This window comes from Podarcis liolepis, assembly GCF_965112155.1.
Source record: "Podarcis liolepis genome assembly, chromosome: 9".
Lineage (NCBI taxonomy): Eukaryota > Metazoa > Chordata > Lepidosauria > Squamata > Lacertidae > Podarcis > Podarcis liolepis.
In genome coordinates this window covers 15,593,816-15,606,171 of record NC_139564.1, presented here as the reverse complement: position 1 = coordinate 15,606,171, position 12,356 = coordinate 15,593,816, and the positions used below count along the sequence as shown (strand labels likewise).

The 12,356-nt window shown below is 45.6% G+C and overlaps 2 protein-coding genes across 23 annotated transcripts in view; one reads left to right on the top strand and one right to left on the bottom strand.

The window, feature by feature from the left end:
• AFF1 (ALF transcription elongation factor 1) overlaps positions 1-12,356 on the bottom strand; it is a 146,834-nt gene that overhangs the window by 8,867 nt on the left and 125,611 nt on the right. For 9 of the 22 annotated variants that reach the window (XR_014515524.1, XR_014515525.1, XR_014515526.1 and 6 more), the window contains 6 exons: positions 10,614-11,552; positions 7,229-7,326; positions 4,340-4,604; positions 3,606-3,697; positions 2,754-2,817; positions 523-659 (listed from right to left, as the gene is read on the bottom strand). Coding sequence is in view for 18 of the 22 variants with exons in the window: in XM_083458583.1 (XP_083314709.1) it covers positions 523-659; positions 2,754-2,817; positions 3,606-3,697; positions 4,340-4,604; positions 7,229-7,326; positions 10,614-11,552 (1,595 nt within the window). In the remaining 4 variants the exon portion in view is untranslated. Of the gene's footprint in view, positions 1-522; positions 660-2,753; positions 2,818-3,605; positions 3,698-4,339; positions 4,605-6,864; positions 6,904-7,228; positions 7,327-10,613; positions 11,553-12,356 lie in introns of all 22 variants that reach the window. The other 13 variants (XR_014515523.1, XM_083458594.1, XM_083458592.1 and 10 more) reach the window with 2 other exon arrangements.
• Positions 1-12,356, top strand: part of LOC310685915 (17-beta-hydroxysteroid dehydrogenase 13-like) — a 162,010-nt gene that overhangs the window by 66,422 nt on the left and 83,232 nt on the right. The gene's annotated exons all lie outside the window — the stretch shown is intronic.

Below are 12,356 nucleotides of genomic sequence, written 5' to 3'. Positions count from 1 at the left end.
GACATTGAGGAAACAGTGCTGATTTAGAAAACTGATTATTTGGCCTAGAGTGGAATGGGGGAGGGCTTACTTATTTTTTCTCTTTTAGATAGCCCACCTGCTATCTTCAAAGGAAAAGTACAGTGGTACCTCAGGTTAAAAACTTAATTTGTTCCGGAGGGCCATTCTTAACCTGAAACTGTTCTTAACCTCAGGTACCACTTTAGCTGATGGGGCCTTCTGCTCCTGCCGCCGCACAATTTCTGTTCTCATCCTGAAGCAAAGTTCTTAAACCAAACTACTATTTCTGGGTTAGCGGAGTCTGTAACCTGAAGTGTCTGTAACCCGAGGTACCACTGTATAAAGCTGTAGATTTCTCCATTTCATAATGGCGCCACTTCTGAGCTCAGGTCCTTCGCCAACGCAAAGCAAAAAGTGCAAGAAGGTAGGGGGAAGGCCCCTAGCGTAGGAAGAGTAGAAATTGGGAGTATGAGCATAAGGGGACGTGCTTATTACCAGGCAAGGAAGGGGTGTCCCACTTACTTGATGAGGTCTATGGTCTCTGCGAACATGCTATAGGCTGGCTTTGGTGAGAGGGGATCAGATTCCATGGCAATGCCACACTCAATCAAGGATAGGGCAGCATCCAGGTACTTGAAGGCCTTTCCAATGTCATCTGTCTGTTGGAGAGAAGAAGAATGGTGGTCAACTAACAAGGGTTCAATGCTCTGTACAATCATTTGGACTGACGCCAAGAATTTGACATGGGAACCTCTAGCCCAGGGGTCTGCAACCCGTGGCTCCGGAGCCGCATATGGCTCTTTTACACCTTTGCCGCAGCTCCGGGGCGGATACTAGCGAGGGGAGGAGGCGCATTGTGCGCCCCGACACTCCCCACTGTGGCGGGCACTGTGCTGGCTGTGACGTCGCATGGGGCGGTGCGTGCGTTATTCACGCACCATCCCGACGTCACCTTCCCGCCCGCCCGCCCACTACATTGTAAGGGGCATGTACGCTGGTCACTGCATTGAAAGGGGGCATGTACGCTGGTCACTGTTTTGAAGGGGAGTGAAGAACACACACACACAAAAAAGGTAACTTGTTAATTTAACGTTTATTTCTATGAGAAGGAGTAATTCTGAGGGGTCCAACAAAGAAATAATAAAAAGTGACAAAAAAGTTATTTTTATAATGACGAGTTTTGCGGCTCCCAGTTTTTTTTTCTTCGGAAACGGGTCCAAGTGGCTCTTTTTGTCTTAAAGGTTGCAGACCCCTGCTCTAGCCTCATGATGGCAGCCGATTTCCATTTGAAGGCATTCCCCGCTCCCCCTTTAACGCCCACATACACACTTAACATGCTTAGCTATGGTTTGTTTACTGCAAACAAGCAACAATCTGAAGTCCTCCTTGAGTGATTTTTTCCCCAAGCTTAATTTTCTTGGGAGGCTAGGGTGGTTTTGCTGGAGACTGCAGCTAGGGAGACAAGAGTTAACCTTTCCTCCCTCTAGCATCAGTCACCAGGAAGATCACCCGACGCTAACATTTGGCTTGATAAAATATATTTCTTTTGGAGCAAATGGGAGGCTTTTCACCCAGGCCAAATTTAAGAGGGGGCAGGGGGGTGGGACCCAGCAGTCTCCAGGGATGGCTTCTCTGGGTGCATGTGACCCATGGGCAACGCATTTGCAATCCATGCCCAAAACACACGGAACAACTGGGCAGAGGGGGGTCCCAAGAATGGAATGGAACGGAACTGTGCAAAAGTTTAACATGGCCATTTCAAAGGACGCACATATTTTTTGAAGCACCAAATCTATTCACTGCTTGCTGTTAAGCATGATTACATCATCCAGTAGAACACAATGCACTCAGAAACTGGTGCATCTGAGAGGGAAGAACTCATTACTGCTGCTTAAGGTAAATGGCGTTATGCAACCAGACTAGCTTTCTCTAATCAGTAAAAAGCTTTTTAGCTTTTTCAAAGCAGGAGGGAAGGGAAGGACCAGGGGCTATTAGAAAGCAAAGAATTTACTTTCATAATCGAATAAGCAAAGTCCATGTATGCACATATTGGTGCTGGCAAATGTCAGCGACTTGACAGCATGCTGCTATGCCCTTTCACAACATCCCAAATAGATGGCTGGGGTTGATGGGACTTGTAGTCCAAAAGCAAATTCTGCACACTAAGTCGGGGAAGACTGTGATATGTGATTTGAGTAGCAAACATGTCTTAGGTGGCTATTCCCTATATTCTGTCCCACTCCAAGCAACAACCAGAAACCAAACCCAGAATTGAACTTTGTAGCCTTCAGAATGAGGTAGCAGAATGGGCTGTACACCACCAGAATGTGGGGTACGCCACTTTCAAACATTCCCCCATATTTTAAAAAGCAATGGACAGAATGGTATAAACAGCTTGTGTCTGAAAAGACTGTTGGAGAAGCAGAGTTGAGGTGGGGGTGGGTAATGACGGGGCGGAAATTATGTCCCAAGCCAAGCACTCTTGGTGTTGTTAATGCCTTGCCAAGACCACAGAGGCCAAAGGGAAGTGGCCTCCCCTGCCACAGAAGACCATCACAGAGCACCAGCCCTGAGTAACACAAGCTGTTCATGTCGTGAACCATAACACTGAAGCCCAGATTGAGCAAATGCAGGAAATGAGTTCCAACCACAGAATTTCTACACTTTAATTAAGTAGAAGGGAGTTTAGTTATCCGGCCGCTCAGAACTTTGGGCAAACTTTCTTGCATCCAGCACTAAGTCAAAGCACTTACCATTGTGTCGGCTTTGTGCCTCAACCTTTTGGCTTCGTTTAAGTGAAATTCCACTGGATGTTGTCTGAAGTGAGACACAAGACAGAATGGGATTTTTCAGTTTGTTTGTTTTTTAAAGTAAATGAAATACTAGTTTTGAAAAATGTACGTGCTTTTGCTCTGCACAGGTTGAATTAGTCAAACCTCTTAACGTGCATTAATGAACTCAGATCTTTTACATCAAAGAAACTACCTACTTGCCTAACACTTGTCAAGACATAGAGAGAGAGATCTTTATGTGTGATGTCTCCATGCTTCTCCAACTAAAAGGCTCCCTGCATTCAATAAACTAGCATGAGGGAGAGAACAATGCTAAACATCCCTCCTCAGAATGCTATTTTTATATGTGCAATGATTTAAAAACAAAACCGGGAGTAGAGGCACTTAAAAATGCAACCCATGTTCCTGAATTTTCAGGAGATACACTACAGGGTTCTAATACCTTAATATGCCATAGTTTCAGTCATGCTTCCTTGCTTGAAATACAAGAGACAAAGGATACACAGCATCCTATTGGTTCTAATTCTGACTGTTGCTATCATATACACCCTTTGAAAATTTAGACTACATCAGAAGCTGTAAAAATAGATCGAGGGGTCCATGTGTACAAGCCATATGAGGGGAAAGTTTGAATGGAGAAGCAAAATGACATCTATCTGGACTTAGGTGGGGTAGGGGAGACTTTAAAAAAAAATTTTTTTTTTGTTTCATAGAATGGCAAGCTAGGTGGTTGACAAGAGAAGAAAACAAGGAAGGTAAAACGAGAGCTCAAAAGCGAACTTAACCAGAAAGGAACAGAAACTGCATTCTTACTTGTGCGGCTTGCCCTGAGGTTTGGTTGGCTTGGAGGTACCATTTGGCAAAGAAGGCACTGGGAAAGGATTTGGAACATCATCTGCAGATCTCTGAGAAATCAAAGAGGAAAAGGCATCAAGTAAGTTATGTACTCAGAAAAAGATAGCCACATCAAAACTTTTCCTTTCCAAGATGAGCATGCATTTATTTGCTCCAGGACATCTCTTTTCACTGCATTTTTTAACAGAGCATGATGAGGAAACTTGGCTTCTGACTAGAAATGTTCCAACAGGCTGAATATTTTCTAGAGGGTGGAAAAGAATAAGTCACGGACTCTCTCCCCAACCCCTTTGATTCAAAAGCCCCAAGTGAGCATGAACTTGCATCTAGTGTTAGGAAGTAATATGGCTGTTGCTCACCCACATGATGGGTGAACTGTTGGAATCTCCACTCGGCCAAGCTGATAAAGCTCATCTTCCGGCTGAGCCTTCGGAATCGTCCTCCAACAATAATTAATGACCTGAGCCTCTGATAAGGCTCCAAGGTACATTCCCCCGTTCAGCAGAGTTTCCAGCAGCATGCAGAAGTGATGAGATTTATGGCTACATGCTATGCTTTATTTCTAAGCTATGCAGACATAGCCCCCCAAATAAGTATTTGAAACCTTCTCCCCTGAGCAGCCCAAGGTCGAGCCCTGTAAGGAAGAGGTCATCATCAAAGGCTCCAATTGCGAATTAGTCATTGACACCTACTTTGTTGCTTTTTGAGCTTTCGGAAGGCTTCCCCTCCAGTTTCCTGTGCTTGGAGGATGAAGAATCCTTGTGGCTATCCTTGCTCTTGGCAGTGCTGATACTGAGACCAGGAGGCTGGCTGCAGGCACCGCTTTCAATCTTTGGCCTCTTCTGGGCCATCTTGGCTGGTTTCTGCGCAGGAGACAACGGTGGAGGCGGCGGTGGAGGCGGCAGCGGCGGCAGTGGCATCTCTTGTCTTTGTGTCTCTACTGATGGCTTTGAAATCCTGGAGAGGGCGAGTCAAATCAGTTTTAAGCCATATGGCTTATTGTAAAGCCTTCATTGGTGGAAGGGGAAACACAGGGGCTCTGTTTATTTAGTGGGAGATGCTGCAAAACAGACAGCTGAAAAGACTTCATCAAGAGCAGTGGGGAGGGGGGAATTAGGGACTTTCTGGCAATTCATTTGCACATTAACCATCTGCAGAAGCCAAACATGTATCCAGAATAACACACCCTTGGGCTTTGTCTCTAAAGCAGAACTGAAGCTAAGGATCCGATTAAATGTAGCTGCTGGGAGACATAACAATTTGGTCCCCACAATGTCTGAGGTCCAAAGAGCTACTTTCAGGTGGACCCAGAAGTTTGGGCAAACTACTAGGTGTTTTTTTAATTTTTGCTTTGAATGTCCGGGACAAATGTGGAAGAACTTAAGAAGCTATCCTCCCATTTCAAAAGTGGTTTGCCATCATAGGAACATGGCTGTTGTTCAAAGCCCCCCTGCAGACGCAGAACCATTTATTATTAGTATTATTATTAGTCTGTGCAGGGAAACATTTGGCTTTTAAACAAAATACTTTTTGAAGACTCTGTCAAAAGGACTCCCAGTGTCATTCTTGAACCCTTTCAGATCCATGGCTTAAGTCACAGTAAGTCATTTTGTGTACATTGAACATAGATTTCGTTTGTGATCTCTGCACTACACAGGGTCAGAAACTGGGGCAGCGACTCACAGTTGCAATGCTAAGAATTCTCTCAGCCAGACTGAAAAGTGACCACAATGCAGTCCTTTTATAGCACAACAAGCAAGTTTCAAACAAAAGACACTCAGAGGTACCACCTGTTCCTATTTTCCTTCTGCTCAAGATTGCAATCACCCTGCATACATATTTATCTATAGAATCCTGCCAATTACTTTAGGATTAAGTAAGACAATGGATTGGCAAAGAACGTTAAAATATTGTCAGAATGCAAAATGATTATTCGTAGGAGTGCAACGATAGTAAGAACATCCGGCACAATGTGCTCTTTTAAGATTCAAAGGATTTATTGTTGCAGATTCTAGTATGGCCACCAGAATTTTTGTATCTTTAACTACTATTTATTTGGTGCACTTATATGCTGCTTTTCTTCCATGGAGCTCAATGCAGAATGCATGGCACTCCTGCCCAAGATTTCACCCCCAAAACAATCCTATGAGGTAGTTTGAGCTAAGAGATAGTGGCTAACCCAATATGTATTCTGAGCAAGGATCTGAACCTGGGTTCCCGCAGTCCTAACACCCTAACCGCTACATAGCACTGGTCCTCCATGAAACTGCAATATTCATAATACTTTGTTTTTCAAAGTCCAGTACCAGGCCTGGATATGTTACATAAGCTTTATAGGCAGAACTTGGAACGTGAAGCTGTATCACACATGCTCAAATCTAACACTCAAGACTAGCTCTTTGGAGATTACCTTGGTTTAATTCAGTGTTTCTCAAAGTTGGGTCGCCAACTGTTGTTGGACTACAATTTCCATCATCTCTGACCACTGGTCCTGCTAGCTAGGGATGATAGCAGTTGTAGTCCAAAATCAGCTAGGGACCTACACCTTGTGGCTGGCTAATTCCACAGTTCCACAGCACTTTGCAGAACTATGTTGCAATGTAGACCAAAAACTTCTTGATAGTCTGTGGCCCGGTTCAGAAGTAATGCAAAACCATGATTTCCTCCTGCTAGAACAGGCTGTGGCAAACCCTTCCCTTCTCCATGCACTAACAGAGGAGGTTCAGAGTTTCCCATTTTCTGTCCCCCACCATATTTGAATGTGGGAAACTGTGGTTTGTTCCAACCAGGTCCAAAACATGATTTCAGGGCCCTTTTCCTTTTAAACGAATGAAAAACTGCAATTCGAAATGAGAGCTAAGTTCGAGAAACAATGGTTTGATTTATTCTTTATGTAAAAACATGCTGCATCCTCATCACAATTCACTATGCCCCCGATCCAAATATGCACATGTGCATATGCATCCATGTGCATCAGCCAGGGCTGCAGGAACGCTCCCTCAGCAAGATATTTCCATATGTTACCAAGCGTTGTTCTGTAGGCGAAAGGGCAGGACTCCCTGTTCTAAGCACCCAAACCACAACAACTAAATTGCCTGAGCTCTTCCCCTTCTGGCGAGAGTTAAGAACACACAGATCCCAGGCCGCATCAGGGTTTAGGGATTTGGTGCCCGAAGCCTGGGCAATTTTATAAAGTTTTAAAAATAAGTGTCCTTACCGGCAAGCCTTGGGATCTACTAGGTGCCTCAGATTTAATCTAAGGGGAAAGAACAGTTTGAACAAACGCAGCACTGATAACAAAGCAAATATTTGCTAACTGTTTCGTAACATGAATATTAAACAATGCCGTGTATGGGGGTTTCTGGATATTGCCAGCACAGTCCCAACAGCCTTTAGTGGTGCAAGTAGTAGAAAAGGTTAGACTCCTACAACTGAGACAGTCACAGCCACAATAGCCATGCTGTAGACTTAGGCCATTCTTTAGCCAAAATAATGATTTATTTATTTTTTTAAGCTGAAAGCACAAAAAGGGAGCCACTGCCCCCCCCCCCCACTTATTTACACGAGAACTTCATACTCACTTGTTTTTACTGGAGTCTTTGTGACCTGACAACGGGGGTGATTTGGTTTCTCTATCCATCTTGACTTTTTTCTGATCGCTTCTCAGAGAATCTTCCTGCTGATAAAAGGACAAATGCAGAACAGTATTATTATTACTGTTGTTGTTTACTGGATTCCTTACCTGCATTTCAAATGGTCTCAGGCCAGGTGTCAATAACATAAAACACAGTGTTAAAATCAGTCAGCATTGTTGCTGTTTTTCCAGCTAACAGCAAGCGGCCTGGGCGGCTGGATCAGATAAGGAGCCACAGGCTTGCATCCATGGTTTCCCATGCAGCTAAAATATAAGCACAGTGGAAGGGTGCTTCTATGTACATAGTTTTCCCAAGCTGCAGGAGGGCCTAAATGCACAAGAGAGAGAAGCTACTGGAGGCCTGTGGACAAAATCTGTTCCCCAAGTAGCCTGGCTGACCCCCAAGTAGCTCTGCCACCCTCCATCACCCTTTCCTATTATGCATGGACACAGGAAAAGGGCTCTTCTAACATATTTGGATGAGGTTTGTACAGCAAGAGAGGCTTCGACGAGGCACTTGCCTTCTTCTGTATCACAGCTGTTGAGTTCCTCCACGCATGAGCAAGGAAAAGAAGAAGAGTTTGGACTTGATATCCCACCTTTCACTCCCCTTAAGGAGTCTCAAAGCGGCTAACATTCTCCTTTCCCCTCCTCCCCCACAACAAACACTCTGTGAGGTGAGTGGGGCTGAGAGACTTCAGAGAAGTGTGACTAGCCCAAGGTCACCCAGCAGCTGCATGTGGAGGAGCGGGGAAGCGAACCCGGTTCACCAGATTACGAGTCCACCGCGCCTAACCACTACACCACGCTGGTCAAAAACAGCTGACGGCCCTAAAAGGAGAAATTTGCCCAAGCCTTCATTGCTGTTCACACTGTCACTGAGGTGAGGAGGTTAAAGACCTGTCCCCCGAGCCCTCAAGCTTCAGGGGTAGTGAATTAATCGACAATAATCTTTCAGTCCTTCCGTTCTTGCTCTTCAGTTGAAAATGTGGCTGGTGGGGGTGTTAACTGCTTGCTAGAAAGTGTTATATTTATAGAGATAAATGTGACTGACTTCATATTGCTCCCCCACAAAAAGTTGCCAATCATTAATCAGCATGTGACATGCTGATTTCAAAATGTAATCCTAGTTAGCTAATTTAACAACATCTAGCAGGACTGGAATTTCCATTCTTCTTTCTTATTTGGGGGTAGGGGGTGGGCTTGGGGAACCGACTGATTTACTCAGCAGTCCAACCAAGAGAGAAATCTCTACCTCAGCAAGACCAAAGGAAGCCATGTATACAGGATTTTTTTCCTGACCTTGGATGATTCAGATAAGGCTGCCTTTTAAGCCTGTTCAATAGATATAAAATTCCTGGTGAGTATGAATTAAACTGAGACTGCAACACAAAAATTCCTTCTGGTCAAGTCACTGATAGCAGCTGACTGTACTTTTGTTTGCCAAAAGGGAAACACACACCAGAGAGTTAACCCCACGCGGATCCCCCCCCCCGAAGCTATTTTAACAAGAATCAGATACACGTGGGGGGGGGGGAGGAAGTTATCGAGACAACTTTTATACACAAATGCTTCCAGCAGAAAACCACCACCACCGTCCAAACCAAGGGAAAATCAGGATTAAGTTCAGAAAGAATGTACTATGAAAAGCAAAGCAAGTAAACCTTGGAATTGCATGATCCTAGCCACAAGACCGAGAAATGATTATTATAGCAACTACCAAGTGACTACTCTGAGTCACTGAGCTTGCTACTCAGTGACTATTTTTACCAGTCAGCTCACTACCCCAAGTCAATTGCTGCATCTAATTTTTTTTAATACAAATGAATAAAAGAAGGTGAAAAATATTAAAATATTAGCCATTATAACATTTTAAACCAGTGTGCCATGTCACTGCCCATTAATTAAATGGGCAACATTTAATTTTCTTGCTTAGTTTTCTTGCATTTAAGAAAAAAGTATATGGATGTTAGGTAGCTAAGTTACTTGCTTGCCACTTTTGATTACACCAACCCCTAATATCCTATCTATCTATCTATCTATCTATCTCTATCCATCCTTAAAAAAAGAAAATTAACATCTACACAAAAAGTAATGTTGTTATCTGGCCAGCTACCATTGGGTAGGATATTCTACGTGTTACTGATTTAATTGTGTAAGGTTGTTTTAAGTTTCTGATTCGATCATCAATATTTTGTAGGGTATTCGGTTTTTATTTTATACACAGTTTTAGAGATTGCAAGAGAAGCCAGGAGTCACATTTTAACGTCCCACAATTCTCCAGAGTGCACGGCAGGGCCCCCAGTTCATCCATCACATTAAACCATTAAACTGGTGCACGCTTTTTAGATATTATTTCCACAGCCAAGAACAAGCCTTGATTACTGCTTGCAGTTTGCATGCAGTGGTGCGGCGGCAGCAGCACCAACGGAGGAGAACCGTGCAAACTTTTGAGCATCGTGCACCGGCGTTCTCTATTTAATGTGGCATGCCAGCCAGGCTACTGTCACCCCAGGGGTTGCTGTGGAAAACTAAAATAGCAGGTTCACAGATGCAGCCAGCTGTCACGGTAGAGAGAGGGCAGCTGCTTTAGGATGTCTGGGCCTGATACTGATCCCTTTTCTAATCATCTCTATCATGGAATCTTCCGTTCTCTCCACCACTATATTGCTGAGCTGAGCTGAGCTGCCATTTTCATTGACCTCAAGACCTCCACGAATCACAGCCAGTACAAATCTCTCACACACAAACATAATGTGGTTAGTGGAGGTGATGTAGCACCGAATATATTATTCTGAACTGCTGAAAATACAGCTAAGAAGGGATGGATATTGTGCGTCCTATTTTTTTTTATTTTTTTTTTAGCAAAGAAACAAACAGATAAATAAGGTAAAGGTAAAGGGACCCCTGACCATTAGGTCCAGTCGCGGACGACTCTGGGGTTGCGGCGCTCATCTCGCTTTATTGGCAGAGGGAGCCGGCGTACAGCTTCCAGGTCATGAGGCCAGCATGACTAAGCTACTTCTGGTGAACCAGAGCAGCGCATGGAAACACCGTTTACCTTCCTGCCGGAGCGGTACCTATTTATCTACTTGCACTTTGTGCTTTCGAACTGCTAGGTTGGCAGGAGCTGGGACCGAGCAACAGGAGCTCACCCCATCGCAGGGATTCGAACCGCCGACCTTCTGATCAGCAAGCCCTAGGCTCTGTGGTTTAACCCACAGCGCCACCTGCATCCCTCAAACAGATAAATAGCACGTGGTAAAATAAATACAAGGAATACTGAAGGGTTAAAATAAAAAGTACCAACTGCACAGATCTCCCTCTCTTACCTTTCTCTTTTTGACAGACTTGCTTGGCGCATCCTCTTGTCTCCTCTTGTCTGCATCCTGCTTCTTCAAGCTGTGGCTCTCTCTGACCTCCAGTCTTTTGGGGCAGTCCCCCCCCTTCCGGGGCGGATGTGGAACCCGCGAGAGGAGAGCGAGCTCAATTTTAACCACAAGCGAGGGAGGGACCGGGCAGTCCCTCAAGGGCGACAGCAACTTCTTATCCCTGATAGGCAAGAGAAACTTGTCCTTGTCCTCTCTTACCACAACAGCTGGTTTCGTGCCGCTAGTTCTGCTGGTGGCGGGAACCCTGGGGCTCTGGCTCAAAGGGCTGAGGGGCAACAGCTCCAGGGCACTGCCAGCCGCACTGTCTTTTGCAACACCCCGGTCCGAGAACAATTTAACAGTGGCCTGGTGCAAGCTCTTGTGCTTTTTCTTCTCGGCGGGCTCCGGCACTGCCAGCTTCAGTTCCTTCTTGTCGCCAAACTTCAGCCGCCCTTTCGTTTTCACCTTGGGCTTGTCTTTGGAAGACTGGTCCTTTGCCCCATACAGACCGGGCGGCTCACTCTCTACCGTCAGGCCTCGCTTCGGTTCCTCCGGTGCTGCGACTTTGCTGGACTTCCTGGGCTGCTTACTGCCCACAACCTGGTGGGACTGGGGTTCCTCTGTGTGCACCGGAGACTTCTGGTAGCTGCGCTTGGTAGGGAGGTGTACCTCTTGAGCTGACCGGGGTGCTTTGCTGGCAGTTTTCGAGTGTCCATCTGGCGGCTGCGAGCATTCCCTTTTGCTGCTGCTGCCGCTGCAAGTTTTCCCTTGCCCCTTGCCTTCCTGGAGACTCCCCCTGCTGCGGTCATCCTCAAGGAAATTCTCGGTGGGAGACACCGGCTGGTTCACCTTGATCAGCCAGTTGTTCAGCTGCCATCTGTTGGATGTCTGTGGATCGGGCTGTGGCGAAAAAGAAAAGAGAAACACCAGTCAGTTGTGCACCCGTCACAAGACGCATTGCTTCATCTGCACCATACCTCTGAGGCCTATATTCTGAACTGAGCAAGGGTGGAAGGACCAGAAATGGTGGCTTTGCCCAAGAACATAATTCTGATGTGAGCACCAGCACATGCCCGGGCAAAGAGCTTCACTCGGTCCTGTATACCTGAAGGAGCATCTCCACCCCCATCGTTCAGCCCTGACACGGAGGTCCAGCTCTGAGGGCCTTCTGGCGGTTCCCTCATTGCGAGAAGTGAGGTTACAGGGAACCAGACAGAGGGCCTTCTCGGTAGTGGCACCCGCCCTGTGGAGCGCCCTCCCTTCAGATGTGAAGGAAATAAGCAGCTATCTTCTCTTTAAAATATATCTGAAGGCAGCCCTGTTTAGGGAAGTTTTTAATACTTAATGCTGTGTTGTTTTTAACACTTGATTGGAAGCCGCCCAGAGTGGCTGGGGAAACTCAGCCAGATGGGCGGGGTATAAATAATAAATTATTATTATTATTATTATTATTATTATTATTATTATTATTATTTCCACATCCACCACCCAAATGGCTCTGCCTTTTCTTTATTGCTGTGCCATGTCTGGGCTATCTCCAAGGAAACCTGCCTGAGGTGGCTTCTCTTACTTCCAAGGTGTGGGGCTTCAGGTGTAAGGGACTGTGGCATTTGCCTCCTAGGTGGGTCATAAGGAAAGGGTTAAAATGAGTGTGATGTGATTGGCCAGTGGAAACTGATAGGGGGAGTTAGAATGGGAGCTGTG